General features: G+C 41.0%; 1 protein-coding gene across 3 annotated transcripts; it reads left to right on the forward strand.

The window, feature by feature from the left end:
- The first annotated feature begins 6,166 nt into the window (after positions 1 to 6,166).
- Positions 6,167 to 11,344, forward strand: LOC130995141 (uncharacterized). 3 transcript variants are annotated; one of them, XR_009092066.1, is made up of 3 exons: positions 6,167 to 6,371; positions 8,256 to 8,320; positions 9,016 to 9,304. XR_009092066.1 is itself a non-coding variant. In XM_057920293.1 (3 exons), exon 3 carries the CDS (start codon positions 10,106 to 10,108, stop codon positions 11,168 to 11,170), a length of 1,065 nt encoding a protein of 354 aa, XP_057776276.1. In that variant the 5' UTR covers positions 6,167 to 6,371; positions 8,256 to 8,320; position 10,105; the 3' UTR covers positions 11,171 to 11,344. The 3 variants fall into 3 exon arrangements, 2 of the variants coding, with proteins under 2 accessions (XP_057776276.1, XP_057776275.1); XM_057920293.1 differs by lacking the exon at positions 9,016 to 9,304 and adding an exon at positions 10,105 to 11,344; XM_057920292.1 differs by lacking the exon at positions 9,016 to 9,304 and adding an exon at positions 10,105 to 11,344 and having other exon boundaries at positions 6,167 to 8,320.
- The last annotated feature ends 55 nt before the right edge of the window (positions 11,345 to 11,399 follow it).

The following is an 11,399-nucleotide window of genomic DNA, read 5'->3' on the forward strand; positions in this document are numbered from 1 at the left end:
TCAGCAGCCACAGCAGCACCAACAGCTACAGTACCAACCACAACCTCAACAACAGTATCAGCAACAGGCCCGCCAACAACAGCAGCGACAACAGAAACAACATGAAAAACCTCGTCATGCTAGAGCCTATGCTATGAGGCAGAAGCAGCCCGAGAACAACCAGGGAAACCTGGCAGGTATGGGCATGCTACTCAATACTCCTGTTGTACTTCTATTTGATACGGGCGCATCGCATACTTTCATTTCAAGTACATGTATTGATACATTAAAACTTAAAATGGAAAGAGCTGGCCAGGAGTTGAGTATATCATCACCTATAGGAGGGATGACGACAGTAGATCATGTGTGCTTGAACCTAGAACTGAAAATAGGGTCACTCAAGCTTGTAGTGAACAACTCCTATGTTATACCGATGGGAGATGTGGACATAATCCTAGGAATGGACTAGCTAGCCGAGAACTATGCCACCATTCTTTGTAACGAAAGACGGATATTGTTTCGACCCCCAGGAAGGGAGTCGTCACATTTCCACGGAATTAGCATGGGGAGAAGAAAGATGATCATCTCCGCTCTACAAGCAACGAGAATGATGAAGAAGGGATACCCAGCTTACCTCGTATACCTGCACGGAGAACCGGGAACTGAAAGGAGCATAGAATATGTAGCAATTGTACGGGATTTTGCAGATGTATTTCCAGAGATTCTGCCAGGGCCACCACCGGACAGACCAATTGAGTTTACCAGTGATTTGGAGCCCGGGGCAGCTCCCATTTCGAAGGCACCATACCGGATGGCTCCTAAAGAGTTGGAAGAACTCAAGATACAACTGCAAAAACTTTTGGAACTTGGATTCATTAGGCCAAGTGTATCACCTTGGGGTGCACCCGTACTTAGACAAATTTGTCTTGGTATTCATAGATGACATCCTGATCTACTCGAAGAACGATAAAGACCATGAGGAACATCTGAGAATTGTTCTAGAAACGTTGAGGACGGAGCGCCTTTATGCCAAATTCAGCAAGTGCGAGTTTTGGCTCAACGAAGACACGTTTTTAGGACATATTGTGTCATCAGAAGGGATTAAAGTGGACCCTGAAAAAGTGCAAGCAGTGCACGAATGGAAATCGCCTACTAACCCTAATGAGATAAGAAGTTTCTTAGGATTGACAGGTTACTATCGGAGGTTTATGGAAGGATTTTCCAAAATTGCAAGGCCAATGACGCAACTATTCAGGAAGGGAATAAAATTTTCTTGGACAGAGGAGTGCGAGAAGAGCTTCCAAGAACTCAAGGAAAAGTTTACTACGGCACCAGTGTTAGCCGTCCCAACAGCTGACAAGGAATATGTGATCTACACGGACGCGTCCAAAAATGGACTCGGTTGTGTACTAATGCAAGAAGGAAAAGTGATAGCATACGCGTCACGACAGCTTAGGCCACATGAACTAAATTAACCGACTCATGATCTGGAATTAGCTGCAGTGGTGCACGCACTAAAGATTTGGAGACACCACCTATATGGAGTTAGGTGCGAGATATACACAGACCACAAAAGCCTGAAATATTTTTTTCGAGCAAAAGGACCTTAATATGAGACAAAGGAGATGGCTCGAACTAGTGAAAGATTATGACTGTGGTATTAACTACCACCCAGGCAAGGCCAACGTAGTGGCTGATGCATTGAGTCGTAAAACTCAATCTAAATTGGGAACTCTCATCACTCGAGAGACGGTGCTCATAAGGGAATTTAGCAAAATGAGCATAGAAGTGATTAAACCACCAGGGACGATAGCAAGCGTTGTGGCAACGGTACCTAACTTGAGGAAGACGATCGTAGAAGCACAAAGAAAAGATGGGAAGGTGGAAAAAACTACGGGAAGCAGTAAGGAAAGGAGGCGTCAAGAATTATCAAGAAGCATCAGATAATGCTATCCTCTTTGAGGGAAGAATATGCATCCCCCATGATGATGAGCTTAAGGATAAAATCATGAGTGAGGCTCACGATACCCCTTATACTGCCCACCCAGGCAGTACTAAGATGTATCAAGATCTAAAGAAACATTTTTGGTGGGAAGGCATGAAAAGAGACATAGCATCCTTTGTAGAGAGATGCCTAGCTTGCCAACAAGTGAAGGCCCTACACCAAAGACCATATGGAAAGCTACAACCATTGGAGATCCCAAAATGGAAGTGGGAGCACATAGCAATGGATTTTGTGACCAGTTTGCCCAAAACAAAGAGAGGAAACACTGCCATTTGGGTAATAGTGGATCGACTTACAAAATGTGCTCATTTTATACCAATACCGATCACACACGGGTCAGACAAGCTAGCTCAGTTGTATGTTCGAGAGATTGTACGCTTACACGGTGTACCCGTGTCAATTACTTCAGACCGAGACTCAAAATTTACTTCTAGATTTTGGATGAGCTTACAAAAGGAGTTAGGCACGAGGCTAAATTTCAGCACCGCCTTCCACCCGCAGACAGATGGGCAGTCTGAAAGGACAATTCAGACCCTCGAAGATATGTTGAGAACAGTGGTGTTAGACAGAGGTGGAAGTTGGGAAGTAGTGCTGCCGTTGATTGAATTTGCCTATAATAACAGTTACCAGGCGACTATCGATATGGCACCATATGAGGCATTATATGGAAGAAAATGTAGATCACCACTTTACTGGGATGAAGTGGGTGAGAGAAAAGTTTTAGGACCAGACATGGTCAATGAGATGGTTGAGATAGTCCGCCAAATCAGAGGGCGAATAAAAGAGGTACAAGATAGACAGAAATCTTACGCTGATGCACGTTGAACTGAGTTATGTTTTGAAATAGGAGACAAGGTCTTCCTAAAGGTATCTCCTACCAAGGGGATAACTAGGTTTGGTGTCAAGGGAAAACTTAGGCCCCGATTTGTAGGACCTTATGAGATTTTGGAGAGAATAGGCCCAGTAGCCTATAGGTTGGCGTTACCGCCAAACTTTGGAAACGTTCACAATGTTTTCCACGTATCATAACTCAGAAAATACGTTTTCGATCCAAAGCACATAATCCACCAAGAAGAGATGATCCTTTGCCCAGACTTGAGCTATGAAGAGAGACCAGAGGCCATTCTAGATCGAAAAGTACAACAACTCAGGAATAAGGCAATCACATCAGTGAAAGTCTTATGGAGACACCACGGACAAGAGGAAGCCACGTGGGAGCTTGAAGACAAAATGAAGGAGAAATACCCCGAACTGTTTTAGAAGAAATATGCAAATTTCGGGACGAAATTTTTGTTAAGAGGGGTAGTATGTAGTGACCCGCTCTTTTATATATTTTAAATCCAGTAATGAGTGTTTATTTTTGTTCATCAGTAAATGAAAACGGTTATTATCCTGATATGAATTCAGCTTATGATCCTGAATTTATATTGTTAAAGCAGTCAATGATATTATTTCAGAGTTATAACTGACTTAGCAAAGTCACGTTATTTATTTAAGCGAGATGGAATTTTATTTTATTTTTACTTAGGTCGTGAGTTATTTCCGACTCAAGAAGTTAATTAAATCTGCGGATTTAATTTAGATATCAGAACAACGAACGAATTAAATCTACGGATTTAATTTAAATTCATTTTATAACTTATCGATTTTAGAGAGATATCACATGTCGAAATCGAGATTTATGTAAATACAGTATCAAGCAGAATCGAAGCCAGTATTTTATTACAGTTACAGAATCACCGAGACATAGAAAATACATCATTAATCCTACACTACATTATTATTATTTTTTTATCTTCCACTACTTTGCTCCCCACTACTTTGCCCACCACTATATTTTGCCCACCACTATACTTTGCCAATCCTCTATTAATCATCATCTCCACCATCCTGCAATTATCGAAGAAAGACTTCATTTACTACTGCCAACTTCAAAGGAGTTCCAATTCATTCAACTCAGCAACAACAGTCAACCAACAATTATACTTCAAGGTATTAATTCTATACCAAATATTCATCCAGTTCGCATATCATCCAATAAGCTTGATTAATTAGAAAGAGCAGACTGTATAGATGTATATTTGCATAATGGACTTAGCAAAGTCACACACTTATGTAATCTAGAATGAGCTTGAGTTAGTACAGAAAGAACAGCATAATCGGTAGTCACCTAGAATAACCAACAACCTATAAGCTTCCACACAATTCAATTGCATTGAGAATTTGCATAATCAGTAGCAAAACCACAGCATTTCATAACAAGAGTATAGAATAACCATGATTTCACGAGCTATGAGAATAGCAGCAGATCGAAGTGCATAATATATGATCGAAAATAGAATATCATAGGATTGTAGAACTTAGCTTCGAATGGGAAGGGGGCGACTGCCCTATTCAGCCGAGCTGTGACGAAGATTAAGACGACAGTTCTTGCTGTCACGGTGAAGTCCGAGAACGGCAACAGCAGCGGCGTGGCATAACTCGAACCTCATCGACCCCGGGAACAGCGATAGCAACGGCGGACTCTTCCCTGGTCGCCGGAGGAACGCGAAGGAGATGGCGGCAGAACCATGGTGGCGGAGGTGGAAAAGAGACAGGGCTCGACTCCCTGCCTTGACGTCTGAATCAGAACTGAACGGCTCCGAGGAGGAGGCGAGGCGACACCTTTCGCTGGAAATTGCACAGCAGCAGCGGCGCCGTTCGCCGGTTCCGCGGCGGTGGCGGATCGAAGCAGCGACACGGCGAAGCCGGCCTTCCAGTAGCAGCGGCGTCGGGGCTCGGGAAATCGATGGCGGCAGTGGCCAGGTGTTCCTGCTGCCCGTCGATTCAGAGAGAGCAGTGGGTGGACGGCGGCTGGACGCGGGGGTTGGTCGGCGGAGGGAGAGATGTCGGGCCTGCTTCAGCGAGAAAGAAGAGAGAACCAAGGAGCAGTGGTTGTCGCCGCTCGCTCCGGCGAGCTCGGACGGCGGTGACTTCGGGAGAGAGAGAGAGACGAACAGATCTTGAGAGGGAGTCGGCGACTGCTCTGAATCGGAAGACGGCGGCGCTGAATCGATGGAGCCCGAATTTGGTGGGCTGAGAACGAGAGAGAGAAGAGAGGCGAGGAGGCATCGGACCTTGGAGTGGCAGAAACTGACTCGCCGGATTTCGGAGCGGCGGCAGCGGCTGGCGCATCGGCTGAAAGAATCGAGAGAGAGAGAGAGAGCTCGATTGGATTTCAGCAAGAGAGAAGAAGAAGGGAACGAGTTTCCAGAGAGAGAAAGGCGTGAATTGTGATGTATAAGAGAGAGAGAGCCGAGTTATTTTAGGGATGGGCTTTTCAAATTGTTTTGGGCTTCTATTTAATTGAGATGGGCCGAAAATTTGGGCCTTTATTTTATTTTTCTTTGGGCTTCATTATTTATTTATTTTTGGGCCTTGTTGTATTTATTGTAATTGGGCCTTTCTCTTTTAATTGTAAGATTGGGCCGATTTTAATTATGAATTGGGCCTCTGATTTTATTTATATAGGCCGATTTTAATTACTGATTGGGCCTCTGAATTTATTTATATGGGCCTTTAATTATTCACATATTTGGGCTGCTGTATCATTTCAGTTGGGCCTTAGTTATTTTATTTCAGTTGGGCCTTAGTTATTTTACTCAGATGGGCTTCTATTACATTATTTCATTGGGCCGAATTTATTTAAATTGAAGTGTAGTAGCCCGCTCTTTTATTTATGATTAAAACTAGTAAATGCAAATTTTTTTAAATAAATCCAGTTTATGGTCCTGATTTTTTTTCAGAAACAGAGTTATTATTTTAGCTTTATATTTTTTTTTTACGTATGAGAAAAAAACGCGACGAGGATTATTGAGCTATTCAATAATTATTATTTCCAAGTTGTAACTGACTTAGCAAAGTCATGTTATTTATTAATCGAAAAACAGAAGCAGTTATATTTTATTAGTGCTACTAGAAGATGAGGAATTATTCCGACTGCAACGCAGATTAAATCTACGGATTTAATCTAGATATTAAATGGCTTATGAAGTGAATTAAATCTACGTATTTAATTTATACACGAATAATGAACAGAAGCCAGTATTTTATTACAATTACAGAATCACCGAGACATAGAATATACATCATTAATCCTCCACTACATTTTTTTCCCACCACTACACCTACTCTTCCACCCTTTCCACTCCACTAATTCCACTACACCAAACTTTCCACCTACTCCCTTCCCCACCACACGCAAGAATGCATCTAACATTCCATTATACAGGCAACAATCTTTTCATCATCTTCATTCTTCACTAAGGAACCGAAGAGCAGCCACGAGTTCTGCCATAAGTACACTGCTCCGGCAGTGTTTTGCAAGGCGATTCCAGCCATCCAAAAGGTTCCCAAAAATTCCCAAATTAATTGTGTATCATCTTTCATATGTTTTCTATACTTTGGCAAAATTTCAGAAGGTTTGAAGCTCTTATGATTTATTTATGAATTTGTAAACATCACTGCCCATCTGGAATACATTTTTGGTAAACAATCTTTGGGAGGCCATAAGTAAAGTTTCAATCGGTGAAAACCTTTGAAACTTGAATATGTCACTCTAGACTCCCGTATCTTTCTTTTGACATCGGCCTCACCATTTTTGAATAAGGGAAACAACCGGTATAAATTCTTGAAATCTAGTTCTTATTCCATGTACCATCCAGTAGATTTTACAAACCTACGACTTTGAGGTGGCAAAGCCCGACTTAAATCTTTGATTCTCAAGCCTAGCTTTCTACTGAATATTCAATGACATGTTGGGAACTTACTTGCTTAGTTTTAGAATTTTTGGTGAAGCCTAAAGTTGGTTTTCTGATTTATGTTATGAATCTGCCAAACTTGAACGCTTTTTGTGCACTGAACTTTAGACAGTCATATCTTCTAAACCATGAATGTTCTTAGATTAAATCCAACTGGAGAGTGTTATGATCTCTCCCTAGTTTCCAGATTGACCCTTGGGGTTCCCAGTGGAGTTTTGTAAAGGGAGATATGAATTTTCAAAGAAAGCCCACTGACTTGGTTGTAATCTGGAAATCTGAAATTTTCAGATTTTTGCTTGTTAAATACCCATCTTTGAGAGGGCATATCTTGCTCGTTTGAATTGTTTTTCATTCGATTCAAATTGGAGAATGATCCTTGAAATGTCTAGTTTCCAGAATGTCTTTTGGAGCATCATTTGGAGATCCGAGGCAGATTTGGTGTCTGTTGCAAAACAACCCCTTAAGAGCTCAAGTTGTTGAATTATTTTCTATGTATCAAAGTTTATTTTAAAGGATGTTTCATGAAAGATTTCGTATATGTGCGTAACAAGTTTGGGACTATTTATTTTAAATGAGGTCCGTTCTTTATTTAAATTATGATGGACTTTTAATGAATATTTTTGGGATTAAACTCTTATTTCTTGATTTATATAAATTATTTTTTTTAAGGACTTATAAATATGAATTTCGTAGGCCTACTGACCTACTGTGATCGACGGTTTGTCGATGTCTAATAGCTTTGAAAATTTTATAGCAAGTCCTGACATGAGTCTTGAGTACCCTGGTAAAATTTCAAGCCATTCCAACTTCGTTTGATACTTCTTTAAAATGCAAAACCTAAACTGCACATAACTACCGAGAATTTCAGAGAACAGATGAAAGAGTCATTTATTTCAGTAGCTTCCTGTGTGATCTAGCTTTCCAAATTTTTATGGTATTAACCTTATTGTGTTAGCTAGATATCCACCAAAGTTGAGCCCAGTTTGACAACGTTTACTATTTGTCAAAAATCCAAGTTTTCGATTGTTCAAAACTGCCGAACATGGTAGATCGTGGTAAAAACGTCATATCTCTCAAACCACTTGGAGTTTTCGACTCTACTTTTTTTTATATGAAACTAGATTCGAAGATCTTTCTTTCGGTATGAGTCTCGAGTCCAGGAGATGTCGGAGTCAGAACAGATTAAATTTTGAAGTTGAGTCAGTGTAAAAATAGAGCATGTTTTAATGATGTTTTTGGACTTCGGACTTTAAAGCGAACTATTATCATTTATTTCTTTAAAGCCACTGGTTTATTTAATTAATTGGCTACTCTCTTTTGAGCCTATTAATTATTTGAGGTTACGCTAGTAATGATGTAACGAATTATGGATGCTAGAACCCTAAAACACTAAAAGATACCCTAGGCACGTAGAATTAGACTTTGTCTTATGACAATTACTTCACGAACTTATCGACTCTTCATCAATGAAGGTCCGGGCGACAGAAAGTGAAGCCGAAGAAGAAACGACTCCACGCCAGCTTTAAGAACAATTGAGGTGGGCAATTCCTTACGCGTAAATAAAATGCTATGCATGTGTTATGCTTTAAAATGCAAATTGGATCTTCAAGTATGGTATGCTTTATTACGCTTAAATGAGTTAAGCTTTATTATGCTGCACGTTAAATGATTTACGCTATGCTGTTTATACTATTTACGCCCTATGTAATTTACGCTTGATTACACTTATTTACGCTTGAATGCTTTACGCTGATAAGTTTATGCTTATGTTTGATGCTTGCGTCTGTTGGGGGAGGCCTCCCTCAACAGTACGATGCCGTGTCCGTTGAGGAGGGCCTTCCTCACGGCGCGATGCCCGTGTCCGCTGAGAGAGGCCTCTCTCGCGGCGCGATGCCAGTATGACATTATGCCAGTGTTACAGCGTCTATTGGGGGAGGCCTCCCTCAATAGTACGATGCCGTGACCGCTGAGGGAGGCCCCCTTCACGGCGCGATGCCCGTGTTCGTTGGGGAAGGCCTTCTCCACGACACGATGCGTGTTTATGATTATTGATGATGAAGAATGCGCTCATGCTATTTATGAATTTGGAAATGTTTAATGAGCAAAGGATTTGAAAGAAACTTATGCCTCTTATGCGATGTTGTGAAATTGTTAATGATGTTATGTTATATGCTTGGCAACTGCCCACTAAGTACTCTTGTACTTAGCCTTTCGATGTTTATGTTTGTGCAGGTTGAGCTGTGATGGGCGATGAAGTGTTGTTGCTGAGTAGAGTTTTTGTCGAACTTAAAGTAGGCTCAGAAAGGATACATGTCTTCATACATGTATCTCAGTTATGCATTCCGCTGTAAACACTGATTATTTCAGTTACACCTTCCGTTGCAAACTCTGATAATGTTTTAGCCAAGCCCCTAACGATGCCTTTTTCCTTTTTAAGGAATATAACGCGTATACAAGTTCTTTGAGTACCCTTTTTATGCGAACTATGCCTTTTTCCTTTTTAAGGAATATTTCACGCGTATTCAAGCTCTTTGAGTATTCTTTTATGCACCCCTTTCTAAACCCGCTTCTTAATTTCCCTTCCCCAGTCATGGTTTTCCCGGATTAATTATCCTTAATTAAGGCCGGTCGTGACAGAGTGGTATCAGAGCAGTTCGTTTGCTCTGAGCCTAAGAGTTTATTTAAGCCAAAATTAGAATGGATTACTAAAGTGTCTAGAATTCAATTGACAAAGCTTAGCACTTCATCGCATCACACTCAACGAAGCAGAATGGTAAGCTATTTCAAGTTTTGAGTTAATGTTTACAAAAAGTGAGAACTATCGTAATAACAAAGTGAGTAACTGTCAATAGCTATGTTATGATTGAAGGAAATGATTTACGCAAGTACGATTAAGTATGCTATGGAATAAATCCCTATGAACATAGAGCTATTAAGATATGAGATCACCACTACTACAGAACATAGAAGCAAACATAGAAGAAATTAAATTGTATCTTTTGGTGGCTATAGTGAAGGAAGCAAGATAAGTGATACGTATAGAATAATTTTTAAGCTCATGATATTATAGCCGCTATAAATCTCCATGACTTATGCCTAAGTATCCAGTTTAGATGATGTGATATTATATGCTTAAGAATTGATATGACTCATGGAAATGAGATGCTAAGGACCCTTAAAGCTTACTACATCAATGATCAATGATGTCATTGGAGTCATGACTTGTTTACAAGTTATATTAAGTTGACATTTACAAGAATTCTTTTGAGGTTTGTATTAGATTATGCTAGGGTGTACTAATTGGCACATCTTTGCTACCAGAATGCCGCCTAAGAGAGGACGCCCTGCGAGAAACAATAACAATCGCAGAAATCGTAACGTTGTACCCGAAGAACCACAAGATGCTCGAGGACATAACCCATGCCCTCCGCCCCCGACTAGGAGAGTCGAAGAACTCTTTTTAAGGCAGAACCCACCTACGTTTGACGGAACAAGTGAACCAGCTGAAGCTGAGATTTGGGTGCGTGCAATGGAACGCATCTTCAACTTCCTACGTTGTACTGATGAGGAGCGCCTATCTTGCGTCTCGTTCCAACTAACAGGATCAGCTGACTTCTGGTGGGAAGCACGACGAAAAATCCTGACACCGGAACAATGGGCAATCTATACTTGGGAAGATTTTAAGACGGGATTATATGATAAATATATCCCGAAAAGCTATAGAAAGAAGAAAGAAGCTGAGTTCTACGAGTTAAAGCAAGGAAAGAAATCTGTGGTTGAATACGACAAGGAATTCTGCAACCTGTCGAGGTTTGCTCCACAACAAGTGGACACAGAGGAGAAGATGGCAGAGAAATTTTGTGCCGGACTGCGGTACGAAATTAGGATGGCTCTAGCAAGCCACGGAGGACTCTCATACACGGAGTCTCTGAACAGGGCACTTGACATTGAAGCTGCAATGCCGTCGGACAAGTCAGCCCCATTGTTGATCTCAACGCCAAAAGACTTACCAGTAGCCTCACATACTCTCAAAGGGAAGCGCAAGTGGGACAACAACGAAGACAATATCAATCAGACCAGTAAGAAAGTGTGGCAAGAAAATGAACGGGCCGAACAGTTTATTCAACCAAGGTACGAGGCACAAACTAATCTCAAGCCAACTGGGGGTAACCAAGGTCAGAAAGGAGTTTTACCTTGCCCAAATTGTGGTAAGATGCATAGAGGTGTTTGTCGGGCTGGAACTAACGGTTGTTACAATTGTGGCCAAAAAGGTCACTACTCCACGCAATGCCCCAACAAACAACGAGGTTCAACAATTGAGAACACCCACACCCCCTTGCCAGCAATACGTGGACACTTGCGAAATCAGCCTCAATCACATCAGTGAAAATCTTATGGAGACACCGCAGACAAGAGAAGCTACGCGGGAACTTGAAGACAAGATGAAGGAAAAATACCCCGAACTGTTTTAGCAGAGATATGCAAATTTCGGGACGAAATTTTTGTTAAGAGGGGTAGTATGTAGTAGCCCGCTCTTTTATTTATGATTAAAACTAGTAAATGCAAATTTTTTTAAATAAATCCAGTTTATGGTCCTGATTTTTTTTCAGAAACAG

This window comes from Salvia miltiorrhiza, chromosome 7, assembly GCF_028751815.1.
Source record: "Salvia miltiorrhiza cultivar Shanhuang (shh) chromosome 7, IMPLAD_Smil_shh, whole genome shotgun sequence".
NCBI lineage: Eukaryota > Viridiplantae > Streptophyta > Magnoliopsida > Lamiales > Lamiaceae > Salvia > Salvia miltiorrhiza.